We start from the raw sequence: 23,271 nt of genomic DNA, 5'->3' as shown, positions 1-23,271 counted from the left end.
ATAATAAGAAGCATTAGTTGAATGGTTGCTTAAAAAGCGGGGGAGAAGCCTATGCCCTCCAATGCTGACCAAATGTCTCCATAACCAAATTTTAAAAGAAAAGTCAGCCCAAGTGAAAAGCTAAAAATTGAGGTGCCTTTTTGTTTCTTTTTCAGTTTCAGAAACAATATTTTAAATCTTAATGTCTAGCTCTCTATCTTGACATAAAATTTGCCCCGTCCTCTCTGAAGAGGTAGTCTTGACTGCAATTACACTATCTAATGACTAAAGTGAAAAATTGGATTCCTGACTGACCCCAGCAGGTTAGCTCCTTATGCTCCGATGATATAAGAGACCAGCTAACAAGACCTCACTATGCATAGCTTTAAACGTTATTGATGGCCCTAAAGCAATTCTACCCTTTTTAAAATTCTTTTGTGCGCCTGGTCTTGTTACCACCATAGGAGTGACTTACACACGGTGGGCTCATGATTCAGTTTCCTGTCATTTGTCTTACCTTCATGACATTACAATTGCACTAAATATTCCTCTGGTCTCCACATTAGCAGAGGGGGCAAAAGAAGTGCAGGATTGGTGTGTCCTGTGCTGTCATGGAATACCCTCTTCATTCTGTATCCCTTCTCATGCAAAATCATTCGAGTTTACATATCTTAGGCACTTTCTAGGACCTCTGATAACACGCTGTTGTCTTTCCTGAGACCTTTCAATCCATCTCTTCAGTTGAAGTTATGAAAGCCTGTTCTTTGGTGTGAGTGGACATGTTTTCCACGGAGTGTGTTTCTCAAGCACTGCTGTGAAATACAGAAACCCAGGCTCTTCTCTGAGGAATTCCAGTTCAGGGTGTCTCTGTGATGGAGTCGAAGAATATCTGAAATTTAAAACTTCCAGAGGGGATTCTCATTTGCATTCAGAGTTTATCAGAGTTGTGGGGAAAACTGCCTTGGAAATTTTATTTCTGAGACTTCTCTGTTTATTTCTATACAAATACCAAGAAATGGCACCCAAATAGTCCTTTGCTGACCTCCCCCCACCCAAGGAAGGTGATACCCTTGATTTAGAAGATACAGAAACCTTTCCTTATCTCCAAATCATTTGCAACTGTTTCTTCTCAGTGGACGCCATTTCCAGGAATCTAAAAGTAAGATCACATTTTAATAAACTTACTCTACCTAGAACCGTTGTCCTTTCTCTTCACTTCTTTTCCCCCCTCCCTACCAGGTAAAAACAATACACACAGAATGTCTGGAACTGTCAAGATCCCAAGAGGTAACTGAGGATCAAAATTAAGAGGCAGGGTGACATTTGTACAAGAAGAGTCCCCATCCTTCTATCTATAAACAAATCCTCTTTTCCCCTACTCATACTGTGGGATAAGATGGGAAAGCAGTAGAGAGAAAGGCTTCAGAGATATGCATATGTATAAAACCTCTTTTAAATATATCTACATACCAGTATTGCAATTCAACATTTAATGAGTTCTTCTCTGAGGCAGTATGATAAGTATTAAAGCTAAGGAGATCAATAAAATATCTATCTGAGCATAGGGTTACTTAGACACTTAGTCAATAAGGACAGCAAAACACTGTTATTAAGGTCAGATCCAAATATTAAATTTGTTGCGCATAAGCTATTTTTAATTTTTTTACATTTAAATTAGACCTACCACTTCAATGAAGATCGAACATATGAAAGATCGTCTAATGAAAGAACACTGGATGGAGGTTAATGGCCTGGATCCTCATCAGCCCACATCAGCTCCCCATCAGCCACTGATCTGTCTCAGGTTTCTGATCTGCTGAATCTGTGGATTTCCAAAGCCCCTTCCTGCTCTATGTCCTCAAGCTATTGCAATTTCCTAGCTAATGATCTATTTCTTATTATAATTCTGTTTCTGATTCTTTCCCCTTATTTCTCTTTTGCAGATTCTGTTCATGGGCATGATGACTGAGTACTATCACTACTTTTTCACAACCCTGGTAAGCACTTCAGGTGGAAGTGAATTCTATGTTATAGGAAACGTCTCCAGTTATTTCAAAAGTCAGCCCCACCAGTGTCAGAGGCAGGATAGTGTCATAGAGATTTATCTTACTTTCCTAAAGAATCCTGTAAATCCAGAAATGCTGAACAGCAGGTTCTTTCTTTCTTTTCTTTTTTTAACTAGCATCAGTGCATGTGCATCTGGAAAGGGATTAAAATGATATTTTCATTAAATAGGAACTGTCAAAGTGCAAACTAGTCATAAAGAAGAATCATCTACATTTTCTACATACATTAGAAGGCACACTAAAGTGTATCTTGGCTTTTTTGATCCTATGTGATTTACTCGCTTGTGTCCAGTAGATAGCTGGGTTAGCCAGGGGTCACCGACCAGGTGTTTTGAAGATCATCAAGAAAAGGAGCATGGGAGATGCTTTGCACAGCAAACATTTTTCACCATGAAAAAAAAAAAAAAATCATGGTTCTGAGCCTAAGAAATTCAAAAGAAACCATAACATCCTAAAGTTTGAGATTATCATATCAAGGGAGAATGATTCAGGGCATTTAACACATCAAAATGATGTGATAGCTCTCATCCAATTTTAAAAATCACACACACGCGTGCACGCACACACTCCACTTTCTCACAGGAGAAGAAAACACAAAACCAATTTTCTTTGTTAATCTGTAACAGTGTGTCCAGTGAAATCCACCCAGGTTCTGGGAAATTTCCTAAGAGTAACATTTTACCAAATAAAACTGGCAAGGTAAGCTGGTGAGTAAGGGAAATAAAAGAATTTGGAACCAGAAGCAGGCAGCTGTCCTTGAATACATACTACTGATGGAAGCGGTGAATTCCACTCCTCACTCAAGTATCTCGGGAAGCATGAGGATACAGTGGACATCGTGAGACCAATGTACTGCGGCAGGTGCCAAAATCATCACTGTTCCAGAGCTTGGGGCAGGGGAGTGGGATGCAGGGCAGAAAACCTTGAACCAAAGTTTCCATGATCGTCCCTCCCATCATTGACATCCTAATTAGAGCTTCTGTCAGAACAGTTGAAGAAAACCTTGAGAACTCCAAAGCATCTCAGTCAGGTCACAAGTACAGCCCTTCCCCCATCACCATGAACACCTGGGTTCTGCTCAAGGCAGCACGGACACCTGCCTCAGAACTTTCTATCATCCCTGGCTGTGCACACTCCTAAGAGCTGGTTTTGTTGAAATTTGAGAAAGAATTTGAACAATGAAACCTGAAAAGTCTGGTCTTCAAGGAGACAATTTGGGAACAAACAACTTGCCCTCACAGTCTTTTTTCATTCTTCACTGACAAGCAGATGTTAAAAATCGGACCCTGGACTTTCCATATTCTATATTGCATAGGAACGTCAGTTTGTAGGTCAACCTAATTTTACACCTGTGTATAGTATTCATTTTAACACACCGCATTTTGTACTGTGGAGTCCATGAGGGATACCATATGTATCCTGGAATTTTCTGACTCCTTGTAGTTTGAGTAGTTTTCCTTCCATTCATTGAGCATGTTAAAGGAAATCATTCTTTTTAGGGTCTTATTCTTTAAATTTACTTCGTTAAGCATTTTCCTTTGGTTTTATCTGCATTCTGCCATGTTTTGCTTTTTATATTTTTATGATTCTTGCCCATGAGTATTGATAAAACTTAAAGAAGAAAGAAAGTTATATAGTACGAGGGGGAAAAATATAACACTTGAGAAGGCAGTACTCTTTTTCTGATACTGAGCCAGAAGCACAGATCTGCCCTCCTAAAGCTCTACAGTCTAATCCAACATTATCTTGGGAAAGGATAGCAGTGTAAAGAATTATTCAAAAGAACAAATCTGTGCATATCTTCTGCAAATACAGATCATGAGGTGTTTCTGAAGCTACTTCTCCTTAGGAACCACGGCCATCACTGATCATGTACTAACTTGCATTGCACTTCCATAAAAGAGTTACACTGTTAGGAAATTTTTATGGAAGTTTTTCTCTTTTTTTTTTTTCCTGTTAAATGTTATGAAAGTTTGGTTTATTCTAAATGTGAGATATTTTTAATGACATATGTTAGAGTCAAACCTTTCTTCACAAGAAGAAAGTTGAAATTTTATATCATTTTAAGTATGAATCAACAAGGGCAAGTCGGTTAAGCATCTGCCTTCAGCTCAGGTCATGATCCCAGGGTCCTAGTCAGGCTCTCTGCTCAGCGGGGAGTCTGCTTCTCTCTCTCTCCCTCTGTCCCTCCCCTCCACCCCCACCGCTCATGCTCTCTCTCTCTGTCAAATAAAAATAAATAAATAAGTAAATAAAATCTTTAACAAAATAAATATGCATCAACATAAACCTCTGGATTACACTCAGCCTCATCTGTAATGGAAAACACGAGCGGGTTAAACTTTTCTTCCTGAAACATTGTCTGAAAGGGAATTAGTTCTACTGTTATGATATTCATGTTCATACAACCCTATGCTCCAGTTTATTCTCTGAAGAGAACCCTTCACTTCTTACTCAGAGCTTGCGTCCAGTGAACGTTCTTCATGCCCTCATTGTATGGGGCACGGGTCAATGAGCCAGGGAATGGTATTTTTTTCCTGCTGGAAGTGATCTTCCTATCACATGCATATGCAAGTTCAAATTTCATCTCCTTTACAAGATCTGAGGCAGCAAGAAGTGATGGAGAAGAGCAGTACTGCCACTGACAATTGGGTCATCCTTGGACTGGTCACATCACCACTCAGAACATCAGAGTCTTCATCTGTAAAATAAAAGCATTGGACCAAATGGGCACAAAGATTCCTTCCAACTCCCCAAACGCTATATTCTAGAAACAGAACTCTAACTTCTCAGAATACTGTAACCTGTGCCCAAGGGCATACTAATTATTAACAGCCAAATTCCTCTTCTTGATTTATCCAAATTCTGATAGTATTGCAAAAAATAGAGGAAAATGAAAACTGCTCACTCTTAGAGTTTCTCAGGCAGCGTGCAAGGGAAGAACAATGGGAAATGTTCTTTCATGAAGCAGTGTGAGGACAGCTATTTTAGTTTTAATCTACCTGTTGCTTCTGCAATCATTATTCTGTTTTGCATAAAGAACATTGAAAATGTTAACTCTTTCTTCTTTTGTCATTTTTAATACTGTGCAGGACTTATTTGCTTTAGATCTGGAACTCTATAGGTACAGTGGTGTAAACATGACTGGGTTTCGGCTGCTTAATATTGACAACCCTCACGTGTCCTCCATCATTGAGAAGTGGTCCATGGAGAGACTGCAGGTCCCCCCCAGGCCGGAGACTGGCCTCTTGGATGGCATGATGACAGTAAGTAGTCTTAAAATAAAATCATTTGAGATGATGTTTGCATTCCTTTAGGGGTTAGGTTAAGAATCTCATATGACTTCTATAGTGTGAGTGAAAGTATTATAACCTGTGCCTTGACTTGAATGAGAAAAGAAGGAGTAAAGTTTTTAGGTAATTTGAAAGCCTATGCAAGGCTACTATCAAAAACTGCTGCTTTCAGCTTTCGGACTGTACGTGCCTTTGACCAAAAAAAAAAAAAAAAGTTAACAGGAGTAGCCATCACTGTCAGCCAAATGGAGACAAATAAGAAACCAAAGCAAGGCTGAGTGGAGAGAGTTTTAGGCCTGGGAATGTGGCCTTGGGAAGGGGGGCAAGGAGAAGAGGAGCAAGCTGCCTACAAAAGTGATGCAGAACCAGTTTGCCTTCCTCATTTCTGCCGCATCTCAGCGAGCGGTGCACACGTGGAAAAACGCCAGATTCACATACTGTTGGTGTGTTCACATTCTTCCTGCCTGGATATGCACAGGAACACCTTTGCAGACATTGACAGTAATTCACACCAGCCATATGTTCCCCTCAAAGCAGATGCCAGGCCCACCTCCTGACAGGGGAGAGGTACTCTGCTGAACAGATAAATTGCAAACTGCCTCATCAGAGAGCTTCTCACTAACATCATTTGTCTTTTGTTGTCAAACGCACCTACCCTAGCTTTATTTCTCTAATGAAGCTCCCTGCATGATGAAATAAAGAGCAGGAAATTTTTTTTAAAAGTTTTCTATGTAGGAATCGTGTCATCTAAAGGGAAAGATACTGGGAATGTGGGGAGGTAATAGCGTTTGAAATTGGCAAAGTATTTCATTCTCTGTTCCCATCATCCGGAGAAGCACTCTTGCTTTTAAGATGCAATTTACCGATAACTGATCATCTTGCAGAGAAATGAACTTGGGATTTCTTTTCTTTTTCCACCATTTTTTATGAGAAACAAATGAATAGAAAAAAATAAATGAATGAATTAAGTGGTTCTGGATGATTCCATGTTCAAGCTCCCTGACTGTTTTTCTTTCTTTTTTTTTTTTTTTTTCTTAAAGGTTTTATTTATTTGACAGAGAGAAAGACAGCCAGAGAGGGAACACAAGCAGGGGGAGTGGGAGAGGGAGAAGCAGGCTTCCCGAGGAGCAGAGAGCCTGATGCGGGGCTCGATCCCAGGACCCTGGGATCATGACCTGAGCCGAAGGCAGACGCTTAAGGACTGAGCCACCCAGGCGCCCCTCCCTGACAATTTTTCAAACCTGAAATAACTCTTAAAGAATACAAAGTATTCTGAGAGATAATGATGGAAAGCATCTTGATACAAATGAGCCTTGGGTGATTTGAAACATTGCTTTGAATAGGAACAAGTAAAGAATATCTAGGGAAATACTAGACCTTCTGAAAAGGAAGGGGGCAAGCTAGAGAGAGAGAGAAAAAGAGTCAGAGACAGAGAGGTATGCTAATACACCTGTTTCTCTCTTCTTCCTCTTGGATTTGTAATTCCAGTGAGTTCAAATATGGCTCAAACCCTCTGTCCACCCACCTTGCCTCCCATTGAGATTTCTACCACAGGCTGAGATCTCCAATAATTGTTACCTGTCCTTGGTATATACCACTAAAAAAGTTACAGTTTGGATCTGTTAACACAGTGTGCGGATTCATGCCAAACATTAAATATTCATCACAAGAATGGCTTAATTTACCAAAAAAAGCATCTATTGCATTCAATTATACTTAGCTGACAGGACAGTTTGTATATATTGACTGAGATGAGGAAAATCATTGAACAAGGATAGAGCCACGCAAGTCACACCAACTCAGGCCAGGCATGGGGTTCTGCTACTCCCCCAGGACTGCTGCCAGTGGCCTGGGCAAATGGCAGTCCCATGGGCAGAAAGCATGGTGAAGCCAAGTCCCAATGGATGGAAGAGGTCCCGTTTTGCCTAAAGTTTACTACTGTCATCTCACCTAAGAAAAGGATTTCTAGTCTTTGTTGTTGCTCTTGTTGTTGTTATTATAAACTATAAAAAAGGAAATGGGGATTTATCAGAGCAGAAGAGAAGGGCTCACCAGGGCACTAAACGTGGGGAGAGTAGATATATCAGGTCATATCTATACTAGTCAAAAAAAATGGTAGAACACAGCACCCACTCGAAGTCAGATCCCATGCAGATTGGTTTTCCCCCAGTTTTACTGAGATAGAATTGATGTACTTCATTGTATAAGTTTAAGGTACACAGCATAACAGATTGACTTACATATATTATGAAATGGTAATTGCAATAAGTTTAGTTAGCATCCGTCATCTCATAAAGACACAATAAAAAGAAAAAAAATAGATATAGTTTGAAATTGATCCCATGAAGTAATATTGACCTTTATTTACTCGAAGAGGCCATTTTGCAGTTCACGGTTTCCTTTTGGCTTCTAGTAAAGGGGGCCAATTTGGGGATGTGGAAACTGAGTTATGGCGAGTTTAAAGGGTAGGTTTAAAAGTATCCAGTGGACTAATCTCTGAGTCAAGAGAGCACATGCCGTGTCCCCAAGCCAGGGCCCAGATCTAACAAATCTTTGTTCTCAGGTTGCCTCTGTACTCAACCCATTTTCTTCCCCACCTTCCTGATGAAAAGCCCCATGGTTTCAGTTCCACGGGGTCTGTATTCCTCAGATCTCATGGTTCACTCTTTCTTGTGTCTGTAGCATTTGTGGTTCTCACTGCCTAAAACCCTCCCCTGTTCCCATTTGTTTGAATGCATTTCAGCAGAGAGGCCTGTTATTCTCTCTCCCATGGCCTGTTCTCCTTCGCTCTGTAGCCCTACGACCTCATATGCTATATTTCGATTTGTTTGCTTCGTGCCTTCCCCTACGAGAACATAAACTCCATGAGGACAGAGGCTTTGTCTTTTTGTGATCTGCTTTATCCCCAGCACTAGAAAAGCCCCGGCACAAAGCAGGCTTTCAATAAATATGTATCTAATAAGGGAACTAATGCTAAATAAATAGGAATTGAGCTTCTGCTAAGACCAAGATGTTACATGAAAAATATTCATATAGCCCTGAAATAAGTCTGTAAAAGTCCAAAGAGAGTTCCTATAAATAAAAAATAGGCATGCATAGTGAAGATAAAGATTATCCTGAAGTAGACTAACAGCTATTTATATTTAAGTAATGCCATTACTAGAATAGAGTTGTGTTCTCTGAAATCATATGCATTATATACCAATACACTCCAAGGCGAATTTTCCTGTTGCCTTTTATAGTTATATTTTTGTGTGTGCTACATACATATACAGATGCTTGTATGAATATATAATTTAGAAATTTTTTAAAATATGTTTAAAAATGCCCATGTATTTTTACTTCCACCTACTTATCTAATTTCCTCTTTCATATCTTTAACTATTAAAAATTTCTTAGAACATCATACACTAATAATATCTTCAAATAATATTATATATGTCAAAACATATCCAAATCTGAAAATCATGTCCAAGCTGAAAAATTTTGACTCCAGACTTAAGATGCATAGATCTAATTAACGAAAAAAAAAATATTGACTTTAAAAATAGGGTCAAAATTGTGTTAATTAAGAAACCTGGTACTGAGTCAATAGAGTTCAAAAATAGTGAAACTCGTTATTTAAAATATCTTGAGATTAAAAAAAGAAAGTGTTTTATCAACTGAAGTGTTAACTCAATAGAAGTTTGGAGTAATTTTACAAAATCTACTTCATTTCTTTTCACTACATTTAAATTTCTCTTAGCACTTGGGCTGATTCAATCTACTGGCTTTTGGATAGACTGGGATAATGGAGTGGCCCACTTTTAGGTGGATTCCTCTCTGATTGTGAGCAAAAATTGTGTGTGATTCAATAGTGCACGGGAATCATAGAAACAACACAACTTTGATCTGTCATTGGCCTTCCCAGTTCTTCGAATGCATTCACAGCATCAGGTTCAGTCAGTAGCCTTATGTTACATGTGAGCATTTCCTATAATCATGATCCAAGACGGAGGCACCTTTGAGTGTCCACCTGAGTGTCCACTGCTGATCCCGTGATGAAAGACAACAGGCTGTGGAATTCTGCGGAAAAAGCAAGATCTTGCAGATGAGGAAAGCCTAGATTAAGTACTGGCTATGTCCCCTGAATAAATAAATGACTTGACTAGGTTATGTAGCTTCTCTGAGCCGCTTGCTTATCTTTAATCTGTGTAATAATCCTTTACAGTGTTACTTTTCAGATTAAATTAGATAATATATACAAAACCTCCAGGACATAGAATTGAATTTTCCTGGATGGTACCTGCTTCTACGCCAGTTTGTAGTGAATAAAGGAACAAAAGACATTCTGAAATGCAGAGGCAGAATCCTTACTTGTTTACAAGAGACGTATTTCTTGGCTTGTGCATGTAGCCCAAGATAGCTCCTTGCCGGGGACCTGTGTGACCTTGTGTGACCAGGGGAATCACCCAGGTGTGCTTTCCAACTCCACATATGGTCCTCTTTTCCCAATTTCTCACTGTGTCTCTCAAAAGCTGAAAAATGCATATTGAAATTATAATATGCCAACCTCTGTGCCACGTTTCACTGGATTTTCTAGAGTTGCTGCCCTAATTACTGAATTTCTAGATTGTGAGTACTTGATTATATCTTTGCTACCTTCCCCAGACCATTTTCAAACCCCAGTTTACTTGTGGGTTGCTCTTGCCGGCATCCTGGATGCTCAGGATGTTCACTGCCTCTCCCACCACTTTGGCTCCCGGGCAGCATCTACCCCCACAAAGGGACTATACTAATACACAATACTAAGAGACAAATTCCTGCTAGCTCTATGCTGTGGTGAGATATTAGGATTTTAATAGAGGAATCAGTGAGAGAGTAAATTTAGGAAATGACGGGGAAGGGTGTTATTTGGGAAAGCTTCTCTTTTAGAAAACTGCCTTGTCCATCCATATCAGGTTAGTGAATATTTCTGAATTTCCAGAGAAGATGGGAAATCTATACTTTTTGCCCATTTGCTCCACCAAGACTAAGTTCTTCCTTCAGAACTCCAATCTCCTCCAGTTTTTTCCAACAATGTTACATACCAGGAAGACAGCAAAATGTAAGAAGTCTATAAAGCCATATCCTGCTGTTAGTCCTCATTCCTAAGGGGCCACATCTCACTGGATTGCGTTGGGATCCCCAAGACCACATTCAGGTTTGATGATTTGGTAGGACTCACAGAAATCAGAAGAGCTGTTAAACTCCTAGTTGACAGTTTATTACAGCAAAAGGATATAGATTAAAATCAGCAAAGGAAAAGGTTGCAAAGGGCAAAGTCCAGGAGAAACTATGTGGGAACTATTAGTGGTCCTCTCCCAGGAAATTTGCATTGACAGTACTTCAATCTCTACAGCAATGATGTGGGACCACATGTATGAAGTGTTGCCAACCAGGGAAGCTCACCCAAGACTTGGTGTCAGTCAGTCACATAGGCATAGAACATCCTGTCGCTGACCTTACTCAGTCTCTGGCCTTTCCAGAGGGCAAACTGATACAGCATGGCCCAGGGCCCCAGATGAACAAAAATAGCCATTCACCATAAATCACATTGTTAAACTGTCTAGCATCGCCCATTACCCCAAAGAATACAGAAACACTATGATCAGGCAGGACAGTCCAAGGTTTCGGACATTATCTCCCAGAAGCTAGTCAAAAGCCAGTCCTTTCTTTGGAATACACAGAGTGTGAGCACCCCAGTCCTGCTGAGTTAACCCTTTATTGCCCACTCTTTTGATAACCAAAACATGGTGTGAGACTGCTTTTCATATGCTTGTTTCATGATCCATGTTGTGGTAAAGAGATTTTCTTAGGGGCACTGAGTAATGTGGTTTCATCCAGGCTTTTGATATAAATAAAATGTGAACATAAACACCTTCAGAAAAATAAAATCTGAAACACAGGCCAATTTCTTTTATATTTACCTAAAATGACTCGAGAGTTGCTGCTCAGTAAGCTAGCCTCCAGCACAGAACTAAGAAGGGAAGGAAATTCAGGGGTGGTTTATTAGTGCTATAAAATAAGTAGAGACATTTCTCCTCCATCTAAGAAAACATTGCATGTCAAAGGGAAGCGTGGTTTTAGAATAAATGGTTTTCTTCTTTGAATTTGAAAAGGACTGATCAGGCCCATTGTTTTTTTTTTTTTTTTTTTTTTTTTATAAGTTTTTTTTTATTTTTTTGAGACAGAGAGAATGAGAGAGAGAGAGAGAGCACATGAGAGGGGGGAGGGTCAGAGGGAGAAGCAGACTCCCTGCCGAGCAGGGAGCCCGATGTGGGACCCGATCCAGGGACTCCAGGATCATGACCGGAGCCGAAGGCAGTCGCCTAACCAACTGAGCCACCCAGGCGCCCTGATCAGGCCCATTGTTTTGAGTCATGTTATTACCCAGCCCAGTGTGGAGGCAGCCTTAACAAAGAAAGTCAAAATCCTTCCTAAGCCCAGCTTATGGAAAAGCTAGATCAAAACTTCACTCCTCACACTTCTCTATCAAATCTTTCAACTAGTGAATTAGTGAATAAACATACAAATTTGTAAAAAAGTATATTCCACTGCTAAAATGGTCCAGGTCCCAAAAGGATAGCAATTAAGGGCATGAGTTCCAAAATCTAAGTTTACATCCTGCTTTGAAATTCTCACTTGCCTAGTAAGTTAGGCAAGTTATCAAAGTTATTTCCTAAAGTTCCTTCTCCAAGTCTCTATTTTCCTGTTGGCAAAATGAGGACAATACCTATTTAAAGGCATCGTTTCAATAATTTAAGGTGATGACATGTGTAGAATGCTTATAATGCCTGGTGTGTAGTAAGTTGTCCATGAACAGTCACCATAATTGAGCTATTACTGTAATTATTAAGTCATCAGACAAATATTTGCTTCAGAGGCAGCTCAGCTTCATGGTTGAGAACATAAATCCTAGCACCAAATTCCTGGGTTTGAATCTTGATCTTCCCACCACTAGTTTGGGGACACCATTTAACCTGGTCATATCTTCACCCATAAAGGAGTAAAGGTTATGGTGAAGATACAGTGTTTGCAAAGTATTTAGAGAAGTACCCGACGTATAATAAGAACTTGATAAAAGTCACTATTATTATTGATTGAGTTTCAAAAAGTCTCATTCTGCCAATGGATTACTCTCCTTCAATTACACCAAATTAGCATAGCAGAGTAGTGAAGAACATGGGTGCTAGAATCAGATAGTCATGGGTTCAAACCCTGGCCAGGCAGCTGATTAGCAGAGTGGCCTTGGCCTAATCACCTAATTTTCCTGAGCCTCAGTTTTCTCATCTATGAAACTGATTGTATACCAGTTTTGAGCTGAAATGATCAAAACATTTTTTTAAGCTTTAACAATCACCACCACCACCACTACCAACCTAACTTCTATATGTCAATCATATAAGTGAAACAATTTATCTTAGAAGTACATCTTAAAACCATGGGATTATGCAGTTCTCATAAAAATGTATTTTATTTTGGGCGTGAAATAACATTAGTTCCTTCAGCAAACATTTATTAAACAACTTTAAATATCGTTTATGTGCCAGTAACTGTGTTATCAACTAAAGAATGAAGTGGAACATTTCTGCATTCACAAAACTCATGTTCTTCTTGAGAAACTGCTGTCACTATAAATGCATATGGAAAATGCAAAGATAGAGATTGCACAGGATATAGATTTAAAGTGGGGATAAACTCTGGACTCACAGATGCATAAAGTGTGAGATGTAGTAACCCTTACCCTCTCTTTCCACTTCCATTAAGACATGCTCTCAATAAGTGCATAGTAAATGTTGAGCGAATCAACAGATTTCTGGGGGAAAAAACAAACAAACAAACATAATGATCTTTGATTTAACTCTACCAATTACCGGTTATATGTAGGACCCTACACAAGTCAATATCCTGTCTGGGGGTCAGTTTTTCTACCTAAGTAGTTTTATCTATCTGTTCTGTTGATTTGGGGAGATTGTTGAGAATTTCAAATGAAGTTCCAGTGAAAATCCTCAACTAAAATGTGAAGGTATTATACAATGTTATCCTTGAAGAAAACCATAGAGCAATACTTTTTATAAAATGCTAGCAGTTTTGTGTGAAATTTTGCAAATGAGAGAAATTTCATGAGGAGGGGAAGAATGAGATGCTCAATGCCCAAAAGCAAGGACTACTTACACTCTCTATCAAAAAGCAAATGCTGACAAAAGTAGGCATATTCCACGCAAGTTACACAGGTCTGTGGTCAAAAGGTCTTCCACAGCGTACTGTTGGATTTGATTCCACAACTCAAACCTTCTTGACTCCGGTAAATGGAAGTGACCAACAAAGTATCCCTATTTGGAAATTACCTATTAGCTTTGTTAGCAGCTGTTTCTTTCCACCAAATAGAAACAAGTAAATAAATGTATAAATAGGTATAAGTCCTGAGAAACAAAATCTGATATTGAAATGTTGAGGTTTAGTAGCTTCTAACTCAATGTAGTTGATCTTAACACCATGCTTAACATAGAAAGTGCTCCAAAAATGTTTGTTCCCTGAATCAAGTCTTTTGTGGCTGATGTGAGGGTTTTGTTTTTTTTTTTTTTAAGAACTCAAAACAAAGCAGAGCTATCACTCCAATTTACTGTGGAGTATGAGGTATTATTTTAGAGAAAAATAGCTATCAGAGAGTGAAAACTGTTCAGCTGGAGAATAAATAGCTGTTGAGATCAGACAAATAGGAGATAAGGAAGCAGGTATAATGATTATGCAGGTAAAGGAAGGGAAACAAAGGTGGAATTGAAGATGTGGTGTGTGTTTTCTTCCACAGACTGAAGCAGCTCTGATGTATGATGCAGTGTACATGGTGGCCATTGCCTCCCATCGGGCTTCCCAGCTGACTGTCAGCTCCTTACAGTGTCATCGACACAAGCCATGGCGCCTTGGACCCAGATTTATGAACCTAATCAAAGAGGCAAGTGCTACTCATTCATGGCCCAGTTCTTTCCTAGCCATAGTGATTTGACTTGTTCATTTAGTGTGGTCTTCCCACATGGCTCTGTTGGCATGATATCTATAAAAGAGGAGAAACTATCATCAACCAATCTGCTGGGATTTCACTGATAAAAGACTGTTGACCAGGAACTTTCTCGTGTGATGTTGAGAAGTTCAAAAAAGCTACCAGATCATAACATTCACCTCCCTTCATCTCAACTATGGTCTCCATTGCTGCTGGCTCTCCTCCATATATGTTCATAAGTTCATCGGTGCTTATTCCATGCCCCATTGAGACAAAGAGTGGGTTGGCCCATCACTGCAGGGTACCAGGGATAGTTCTCACATTATCAGTCCATAATTCCAGTGATTCTTTAAGTATCAGGTTGTATAGGACTGAATAGAGGGACCTCTTTGTCCTAATGATATAATAATTATATTGCCATTTGTCAGCAAACCAGAAAAGTCCAGTCTATTCAAAACTTACCAAGTGTACTAAAAGATTTTCAAGAGTACAGGGTATTTGGTGAAGGTGAGTTTTTCATGATTACCCTGGGATCCTGGACTATCACCTACAATTTCCTTTTCTCTGATGTATTTGACTTCTCTTCATCAAATCCTGTTCTAAGACCCTGAGATTCCTCATAGATATGTATCCTTGGATTACCTTTGACATCAACATACATCTCAGGGTGTGTCTGGACTTGACAAAATGAAACAAGGCTTAACTGAGTACACACCGTACTCTGTGTTGCTGCTCTAATGTTTTCTCTATAGGAGGCAGAAATTTACCTCTCAAATGAAGAATATCTTCATTGCCTTCTGTATTGGAGAAGGCTGAGTTGAGACAAAGCCATTAAAAGAGAAGAATGGGAGGGACATAGTGCAAGAGAAGAATGCCAGGCCAAGAGCAAGGAGAAATCCTACTTTGGGCTCCATCTCTGCTGGTCTCTTTAGCACCTACAAACCCTCTCATGGTTTGTTTAATCTGCTTCCCCATTGACAGCTGCCTCTGATCCATAAGGGTGAGAACCAGAGAAGCAGTATGCATGAGGTTTAACACTACTCAGGCTCCAGAGCAAGCTGGATCTAGGGTATGGCAAGCAACAAAGACTACCCTGGGTACCTGATTTAAGGAGGCACTCACTCTCAGGTTTGAGCTTATAGGAGACTGTGAGGGAGTACTTCCTTAAATTTTGTGCCCTTGGGAACCTCTCTGATCTCACTGTAGTCCTGGCATGGTTGCTTGGGTTTAAATCTCAGCTCCACTAACATTTATGAGCAATATAATCTACACAAGTTATTTAAACTCTCGTGTCTCGATTTTCTCTTCTGTAAAATGGAAATAACACCTTCCATCTCATAGTATTATTGTGAGGATAAAAATAAGGGTGTGAAGAACAACACAGAAACGTAGTAAGAATCTGAGATATTAGCTCTTCTCTTACAATTGGGATACTAATAATAGCCTCATTCAGTTTACTGAGTGTGATGCCAGGAATTTAAACCCGGCAACAACAACAACAAGGAAATCACAAATAGGCATGAAATGAAATACACTTTCTGATGGCTACACAAATCTGACATACTGTGCCTAATGGAAAAACATTGCCCAGCTTCTGCTCTCCCTGCAGCGATCATGGCTAGGTCCTGAGTCGCCATCCTGATCACCTTGATCTTTAACAAGAAAACAGCTGGTTTCCTTTCATCTCCTGCCAGTGCAAGGAGAGGCAGGAGGCCACATGAAAGCTTAGGATCAAACACTTGGAGCACCCCAAGCACCTTTTTGCTTGTACTTAGGTTGCATAAGAAAGTAAAATTACCAAGCCACAGTTAAGGATGTTTAAAGAAAGAATGAACTCCAAGATGAGGGACCACATTGAAAACAAGAAAGTATTTTACCATCTTTTACTCCAAAGAGCAAATTCCCCATTCTCAGGCTCCACAGTTAGGGGTTGAAAGGAGAGGCGGGTCATGGATTAAAAACTTTTATCGATCATCTCTTTTTTTATCCCGAGTTACGATGCTATATGTCACTCTTGGCAGGGTATAGGTACCTGCAGAGATGGGATGGGGATGACCAGGAGTAGTGTCCCAGTCTGTTGAAAGATTGCACAGAGTGAATTCTGAGACAGGCCAAAACATGCAAAAGTCAGAGAATGTAGATGTTTCTTTCAAGGAGTACATAATTCAACAAAACTTTGCAGGCATCAGGTTTTATTAAGAAACATGAAATAAGGCACATGGTCCTAAAACTTCCCCGGGTCCTTTCTTTTAGTAACTCTCACTTTCTAAAGGATTTCCAAACTCTAATCAGAAATCATGTAAAGGAGCAAGTCAGCAGATTGAATTTATGGGGTGAAGATCAAATTCGTCACAGGAGGTAAACTTTCTGAGCTCAGAGATGGTTGTGTGTGCGCTAATCCCTGATAACTTCACACATCATTTAGAATCAGTAAGCCTTTCAGACAAGTCTTTCAAGCTAACCACCCTTCAATGTTTCAGGCTGACTAAAGAGGAAGAATTAAAGAACATTTTAAACCTGGTAGAGTGTGTTATAGTGTCATGTCTCTGGGCATTTGCTAAACAAATGTATTAGGAGATTATAAATTCCCACCCAGCAAGCAGTACTGGGGCTCCATTACACAAGTAACATTAACTTGGCATGACAGGGAACTATCTTCTCCCAAACTGGAAGGTGTGGTTTCTACTATCTACTAATATAAATTCTACATAATGGAGTAATGGCAGGATTCCTTTGAAGCTATCCTATGTCTGGGATAAAACCTACACTCATCAGCAGGATCTGCAGGCTCCCCAGTGATCTGGTTCCTGATCTATGCCATCCCTCTCATCTCCTGCCCCAACCCCCAGCATTTACTGAACCTGCTGGGGCTCCCTGAATTTGCCGTTATGCTCCTACCAGATTCTCTTGTTTCTGACTGAAAAGCCTTTATGTCTCAACTCAAGTGCTAGCTTCTGTGTGCTTACCTTGACTCATAAATTTTGGCTCCTTACCTCCATTATAGTTGTTGTTAGAGCACCATATTTACTTACATGTCTATTTCCAAGCTGTGCTTTTCCAGTCTTGTTTCCCTAGTTTTTGAGTAAGACTTCGCATAGAATGAACACTCAATAAGTAGATGCCAAACAAGTGAATGAACTAATAAATTAATGAATGAACAAGCAAAGGAACTGAAGAACACATGCAACCTATAAGCAAGTACTCAGTACATGAATATCACATCCAGAAACAATCCGATGAGGCAAAAACCAGGATCAGCGAGACTTGCCTACCAGGACCATAGGTTCTGGTGGGACAGGGAGGCAGGGATCTGAGGAATAGGCCAGCCTATTTAACTCTGGCACTGGGAGCACAGACCCCGAGATTTAACTGCAATTTGCTATCTAAGTGAACTTAGTCATTGAGGATCTTTGTTCTCAGATTCCTCTTCTAAAAATTTGAGATAAAAAAACCCATTCCATATGTTCATGGGGATTACATCTATGTATAGCCTAGCAAGATGTGTGGTATGTGGTGGTTGCTCAATTAAGGGCAGCTACCATAAATGGAATGTCCTGCTAAAAAATGTCTATCAGGTAAGGCAGTTGTCAGGAAGAAATGAGGCAGTGCATATGAAACATTAAATATATTGCCTAGTGTAGGTAAGCACTGCATGCTTGCTATTGTTCTTATTGGCATCAACATTATTGTTATTGGAGCCCAAGATGAAGTGCAGTATTTGTAAAAACGAGGACAGGACCTAACAGTGGAAAGTCAGGAGTTCTGTGGAGATAGACATGGCACAGAAAGCCAACTGCAGTGATGCCAGGGAATGAGGGAACTTTCAATCACGGAGCACATGCATGACTGTTCGGGAGGGACCCAAAACATTAGGTAACCAGCAACCAGGTAGAGTTATCAGAAAACCCTGGCAAACCACATCTCAGGTTAGTCTGAGAAATAATAGCTGAATGTGGGGGCTTAGGAAGCAAAAGTACTTCCTGTCTGTGGTCAGAGTTACTCTGGACCCAGAGTAAGTTCCAGCTGGTTGTGGGGCAATCAGTGGGAGCAGCTGCAGCAAGAGCGAGCACAGTGAGGCATCTGAGGAGAGGAGGCTCTGTAATCACAGGTTCTGGGAAGGGCAGTGAACAGTGAGTGCAGTGAAGTGAATCATATACTTTAGGTTATGTCAGTGGTTCTTAACTATTTTCTGGGTTACAGACCCTATGTTAAAACTGTCTTAATTGTTCCCACGAAAGGCGTACAAATTCATCTGCAATCTCAGGGGCCTTATAAACACCCTGGTTTGCCTGAAACCCATGTTAAGAGTGTCTGAATTGGGTGTGGAAAATAGAATTTGGTTGAAAGAGTGTTCCAGTATGGTGAATGGCAAAAGTATAAATGAAGCATAAAGAGTTCTGTTGGGGTCAGAAATAGTGGTCCCATGTGGAAGTGGCGAGAAATGAGTTAAAGTAAATATGGAGAGACAAGTGGTGAAAATTGCCTGCTGAGCTGAGAAATTCAAATTTGATTGATAATTGATTGGTAGTCACTGTTCTTGAGGCACAAAAATATGGTATTTCAGATATTTATCTTGGTAGCCTTCTGTAGGTTTGATCAAAGCAGATAAACCCACAAAGATTATTGAGGGATTATAGATATCTTGGTTTTGAAGTGATCATCATTCATAAAGAGCTAAAGGGGGAAAAAATTGCTCAAGAGAAACATACGAGTATTTCTTGACTTCTTCCTTAGGTCTAAATTCATACAGCTATTGTAAAAATTCACTTGGTTGTTCTGCTGCCACCCTCACATCAGCAAATTCCCAAATAGAAAGAATCTTGTTTTCTCTATTAAATCTATTATTGCTACATAAACCCAATGTCAATAAATGACAACGTTAACTAGGATGCCAAACAAACACAACTAGTGGGACAATAAAAACAATTTAGTTTTGTTCCCACTGTCCACTTAAAATTATTCAGTGAAAATTGGCATATTTTACATGATTTTTGTGTTTACTTAAGGTAATGACAGTCCTAGAGTTCCTTTAAGTGGAACCTCAACTTGGTAATTAGAAGCTCTATTCTAATATTAATCAGAAGTCCAACTTGATTTAACATCAAATTTCTCTTCCCTTTGAGCTCCAGTCTGCTGGAAGACTAGAGATGTGAAAGAATGTGATTTGTGCTTGGTTTCTCCTCTTTCTCCTTTCTTTCCTTCCTTCCTTCCTTCCTTCCTTCCTTCCTTCCTCACCAAGGCAGTAGCTGTTGTACCTCCTACCAGGCTCAAAGAGAGTGAGGACACTTTTACTTGTTGGAACTGCTCTGTGCTCTCTGCGATCAGCAAATAGTCTAAGCTAGTGTTCCCAGGTGGGTCTGGGGAATTCTATTTTTTTTTTTTTTAAGATTTTTATTTATTTGACAGAGAGAGATACAGTGAGAGAGGGAACACAAGCAGGGGGAGTGGGAGAGGGAGAAGCAGGCCTCCCGCTGAGCAGGGAGCCCGATGCGGGGCTCAATCCCAGGACCCTGGGACCATGACCTGAGCCGAAGGCAGACGCTTAACGACTGAGCCACCCAGGCGCCCCGGGTCTGGGGAATTCTTAAACCTAAGTCTTTTTTTTTTTTTTTTTAAGAATTTTCTTTGACTCTTTATGATTTTCTGTTGGGCAGTCTTTCCCGATGTTTCTTTAACCCAACCAATGGATCTCTTTTAGATGGGAGCGTAGGTGTTTCCTCAGCCCCATGACATCCAGTGGTACAGAGCTTCCTCACCCCTGTAGCTAGTCCTTGACTATACTCCCCCTGAGGCACTCTGGATTCAAATCTGGCACCCACTCATTCCTTCCTTGGGTATCCTGGGAGTGCCTCTGACCATGATGCAGCACTTCCTGGTTGGCCCTCACCTCAGTTGGTCAGCTCTTGAGTAGTCCTCTTTTGTCACCTAGGAACCACACCACAGTCCATAGTCTACCCTGACTTCCTCATGTTTGAGCCAGCCATTGGTCTTCTCCTCCAACTGCAGCCAACTTGTTTCAGATTTCTCTGAATGGCCCCCTGAAATCCTACTTACCAGGATTCAAAAATGGCATCCTGAAGGCAGAAGACTGTGGACTCAAAGAGAGGCAACAGCTCTCTCCAGAGAAATCTCTCCAGCAACTACCTCTACCACAAATGTGATCTCTTTTATAAATCTCATGGTCAGGTCCAAAAAATCTAGGACAATCTCTGATGGGCACTTCCTTTGTACCTATGCATAGGGAACTTGGGAGTATTTATCTACCCACTCTAGTATCCTGATATCTATCATATTGGTAACTAGTTTGAAACATTACAGTAAAATAGAACTTGTCACTCAAACCAGACTTCTACAGGTTGTCTAAACTTCTCCATCCACCTCAGAACACTCATCTAATTAATTAAGTCCTGTTAATATTCTATCCTAAATGTTTTGCAAACTTCCTTGCCCACTGCCCTCATCATTTCTCACATGGAACAACCCTTTTATAACTATTGTCCACATATAAAGTGGGCATATAAAGTCCACATATAAAGAATGGTGTACATAAGCGTGTAGTAGGTATTCCACCCTCTACAAACATACACTTACTTGTAGTTTTCTTCATTCACCATGCTTTTCTCACATAGTGAGACAGATGGGCTTCTCTTTTCCGGACTAAAACCTGCCTTATGACACCCCTTTTGTCATATGTCTTTCAGCCTGGAAAGCACTGCCTTTCATTGTTTACTTGGGCTATTATTCAGAACTCATTTTCTCTAGTGATCCTCTCCAAAACCTGTATTTGGGGATGATCCTCCACTGAACTCCATAGCTACTTTACATCTCTATGTTAGCACTTAATGTGCTTCATCCAGACACTGTAAGACCTTTCCCTAGAACAAGGACAAAGTCAATTTATCTTTGTGTCCTCAGAGCTGTGCCTGTACATGGCAGGCATTTAAAAGATGCTTATTGAACAGAACCCAGGAAGTTAAAATCCACCAAACTCTTAATAAATTTTGCTGAGCTAATGCTTACTTTTAAACTATATAAATAGTTCCTAATTGATCTGGCCCAAAATAAATTTACTATATAGGAGTGAAAATTACTTCCAAATGCTTGTGTATATGGGATATCACTGAAAATATGGACTGTTTTCTGCCACTGTTTCACTATGAAATTGTAATTTATTTATTCTATTTTGATGAAGTGAAGATTATTAATTTGAATATATAAATGAGATTATTGAATTTAAGATTTTAAAAATCAAAGCGTAGGGCGCCTGGGTGGCTCAGTCGTTAAGCGTCTGCCTTCAGCTCAGGTCATGATCCCGGGGTCCTGGGATCGAGTCCCACATCGGGCTCCCTGCTCGGAGGGAAGCCTGCTTCTCCCTCTCCCACTCCCCCTGCTTGTGTTCCTGCTCTCACTATCTCTCTCTCTGTCAAATAAATAAAATCTAAAAAAAAAAAAAAAAATCAAAGCATAGAAGATGAAATTCTCCAATGAGGCACCTATATATTGTCTTGATATTTATTTGGACTTTTACTTAATAGATCAGTATTGAGTGTTTGAGGTTTTTTAATATGGGATCCAGGTGAAAAATTACAGAGTTGAAAAAATTAAAGCCCCTGGAGAAGCAAAGCTCTGACATGTTTTCATCCCGCTGTGGCTCCACTAACACTTCTCATTATTGCATGCCATTTGATTTTGATTGCCAGGACAAGCTGTCCCTTGGATTAATTAGACAACATTGGATCTGGCAGCAAACGCACTCAAATCTCTACTGTTTGGAAAAGATTGCATTTGTAGTTCTCATTCTGCACCTATTGAAAACCACCTGCATTCCAGCTCAGTCTTCAGCACCACCACCTAGTTTTGCACTGTGTAAATGAAACCCATTTACCCTGGTACCCCCTCACACTGAAGACATTTAGACCTGAAGAGAGAGGTGGATTTTTCAGGTCCTTTCCTTCATTCCCATACAACTCTGGACAAAGAAATGAGATCAGTTCCTAAATGTTCGTAGTTTACAGTTTTACTAATTATGTACACTGTCTTATATGTAACTAAGGTGCTAAGATACCTATCTCTGAAATTGGCAATCAGTGACTAAGTGAATAATCACCTGTCAGAAATGAGAAAAGGGGGTGTTGGAATAGGATGGGAGGTTTTGCCAAATTCTCCTTAGTTTGTATGTTTCTAAATAACATTAGTATTTATCAGATAGCTTTCGAAGACTCAGGTCAATTACCCTCCTTCTCCTATTCAGCTACTAATATCCTGCTTCTACACTCACTGATTAAAGAATTTACTTTCAATACCACAGTCTACATGCATGTGTATATGTGCATGTGGGCACATGCATATGCAAGTGTTTAATTTACTTAAAGGAATGTCATATAGACATATGATGATGTTTGGGGTGGGTGTGTTTTGTGGGTGTGTGTGTCTATATATTTCATTCAGCAGTTTGCTCTTCTAATCAATCTTGCTTAAGTTTTGAAATATATCTAGGTTGATGCATATTTATTCCTTTTCCAGTTTATTCCTTTTCATTGAAATCTACTACTCCCTCATTCATTCATTCAACAAATATCTACTGAATACATAGTGTGTGGCTGACACTATTCTAGACATCAAGAATGCAATAGTGGGGGAATCAGACATATATAAAAGGAAATACAGTACTTCAAATGATGACAAGGAGCATCAGAAAAGCAAAGTTAGAAGAGTGTAGGGTTTCAGGCGTCCTTGAAGAAAAAAAACCCTCCATTGCTATATTATATAGGGTAGTTAGAAAGCATCTCATGGCTAATATGAAACTTGAGTAAAGCCTTGAAAGAAAAGAGGGAAACAGTTATGCAAATATTAAGAGAATAAAGAACCCAAGTAGAGGAACAATTCATTTATTGAAAATACAGTTGAGGCTTAA

General features: G+C 39.9%; 1 protein-coding gene across 5 annotated transcripts in view; it reads left to right on the top strand.

Moving 5' to 3' along the window:
• GRIK1 (glutamate ionotropic receptor kainate type subunit 1) overlaps window positions 1-23,271 on the top strand; it is a 375,722-nt gene that overhangs the window by 266,021 nt on the left and 86,430 nt on the right. For all 5 annotated transcript variants that reach the window (XM_032393338.1, XM_032393337.1, XM_032393336.1 and 2 more), the window contains exons 5-7: window positions 1,923-1,976; window positions 5,138-5,311; window positions 14,169-14,312. In XM_032393338.1, coding sequence (XP_032249229.1) covers window positions 1,923-1,976; window positions 5,138-5,311; window positions 14,169-14,312 — 372 coding nt within the window. The remainder of the gene's footprint in view (window positions 1-1,922; window positions 1,977-5,137; window positions 5,312-14,168; window positions 14,313-23,271) is intronic.

This window comes from Phoca vitulina, unplaced genomic scaffold, assembly GCF_004348235.1.
Source record: "Phoca vitulina isolate PV1807 unplaced genomic scaffold, GSC_HSeal_1.0 scaffold72, whole genome shotgun sequence".
Taxonomy (NCBI): Eukaryota; Metazoa; Chordata; class Mammalia; order Carnivora; family Phocidae; genus Phoca; species Phoca vitulina.
This window is presented reverse-complemented; position numbering and strand designations above follow the sequence as displayed.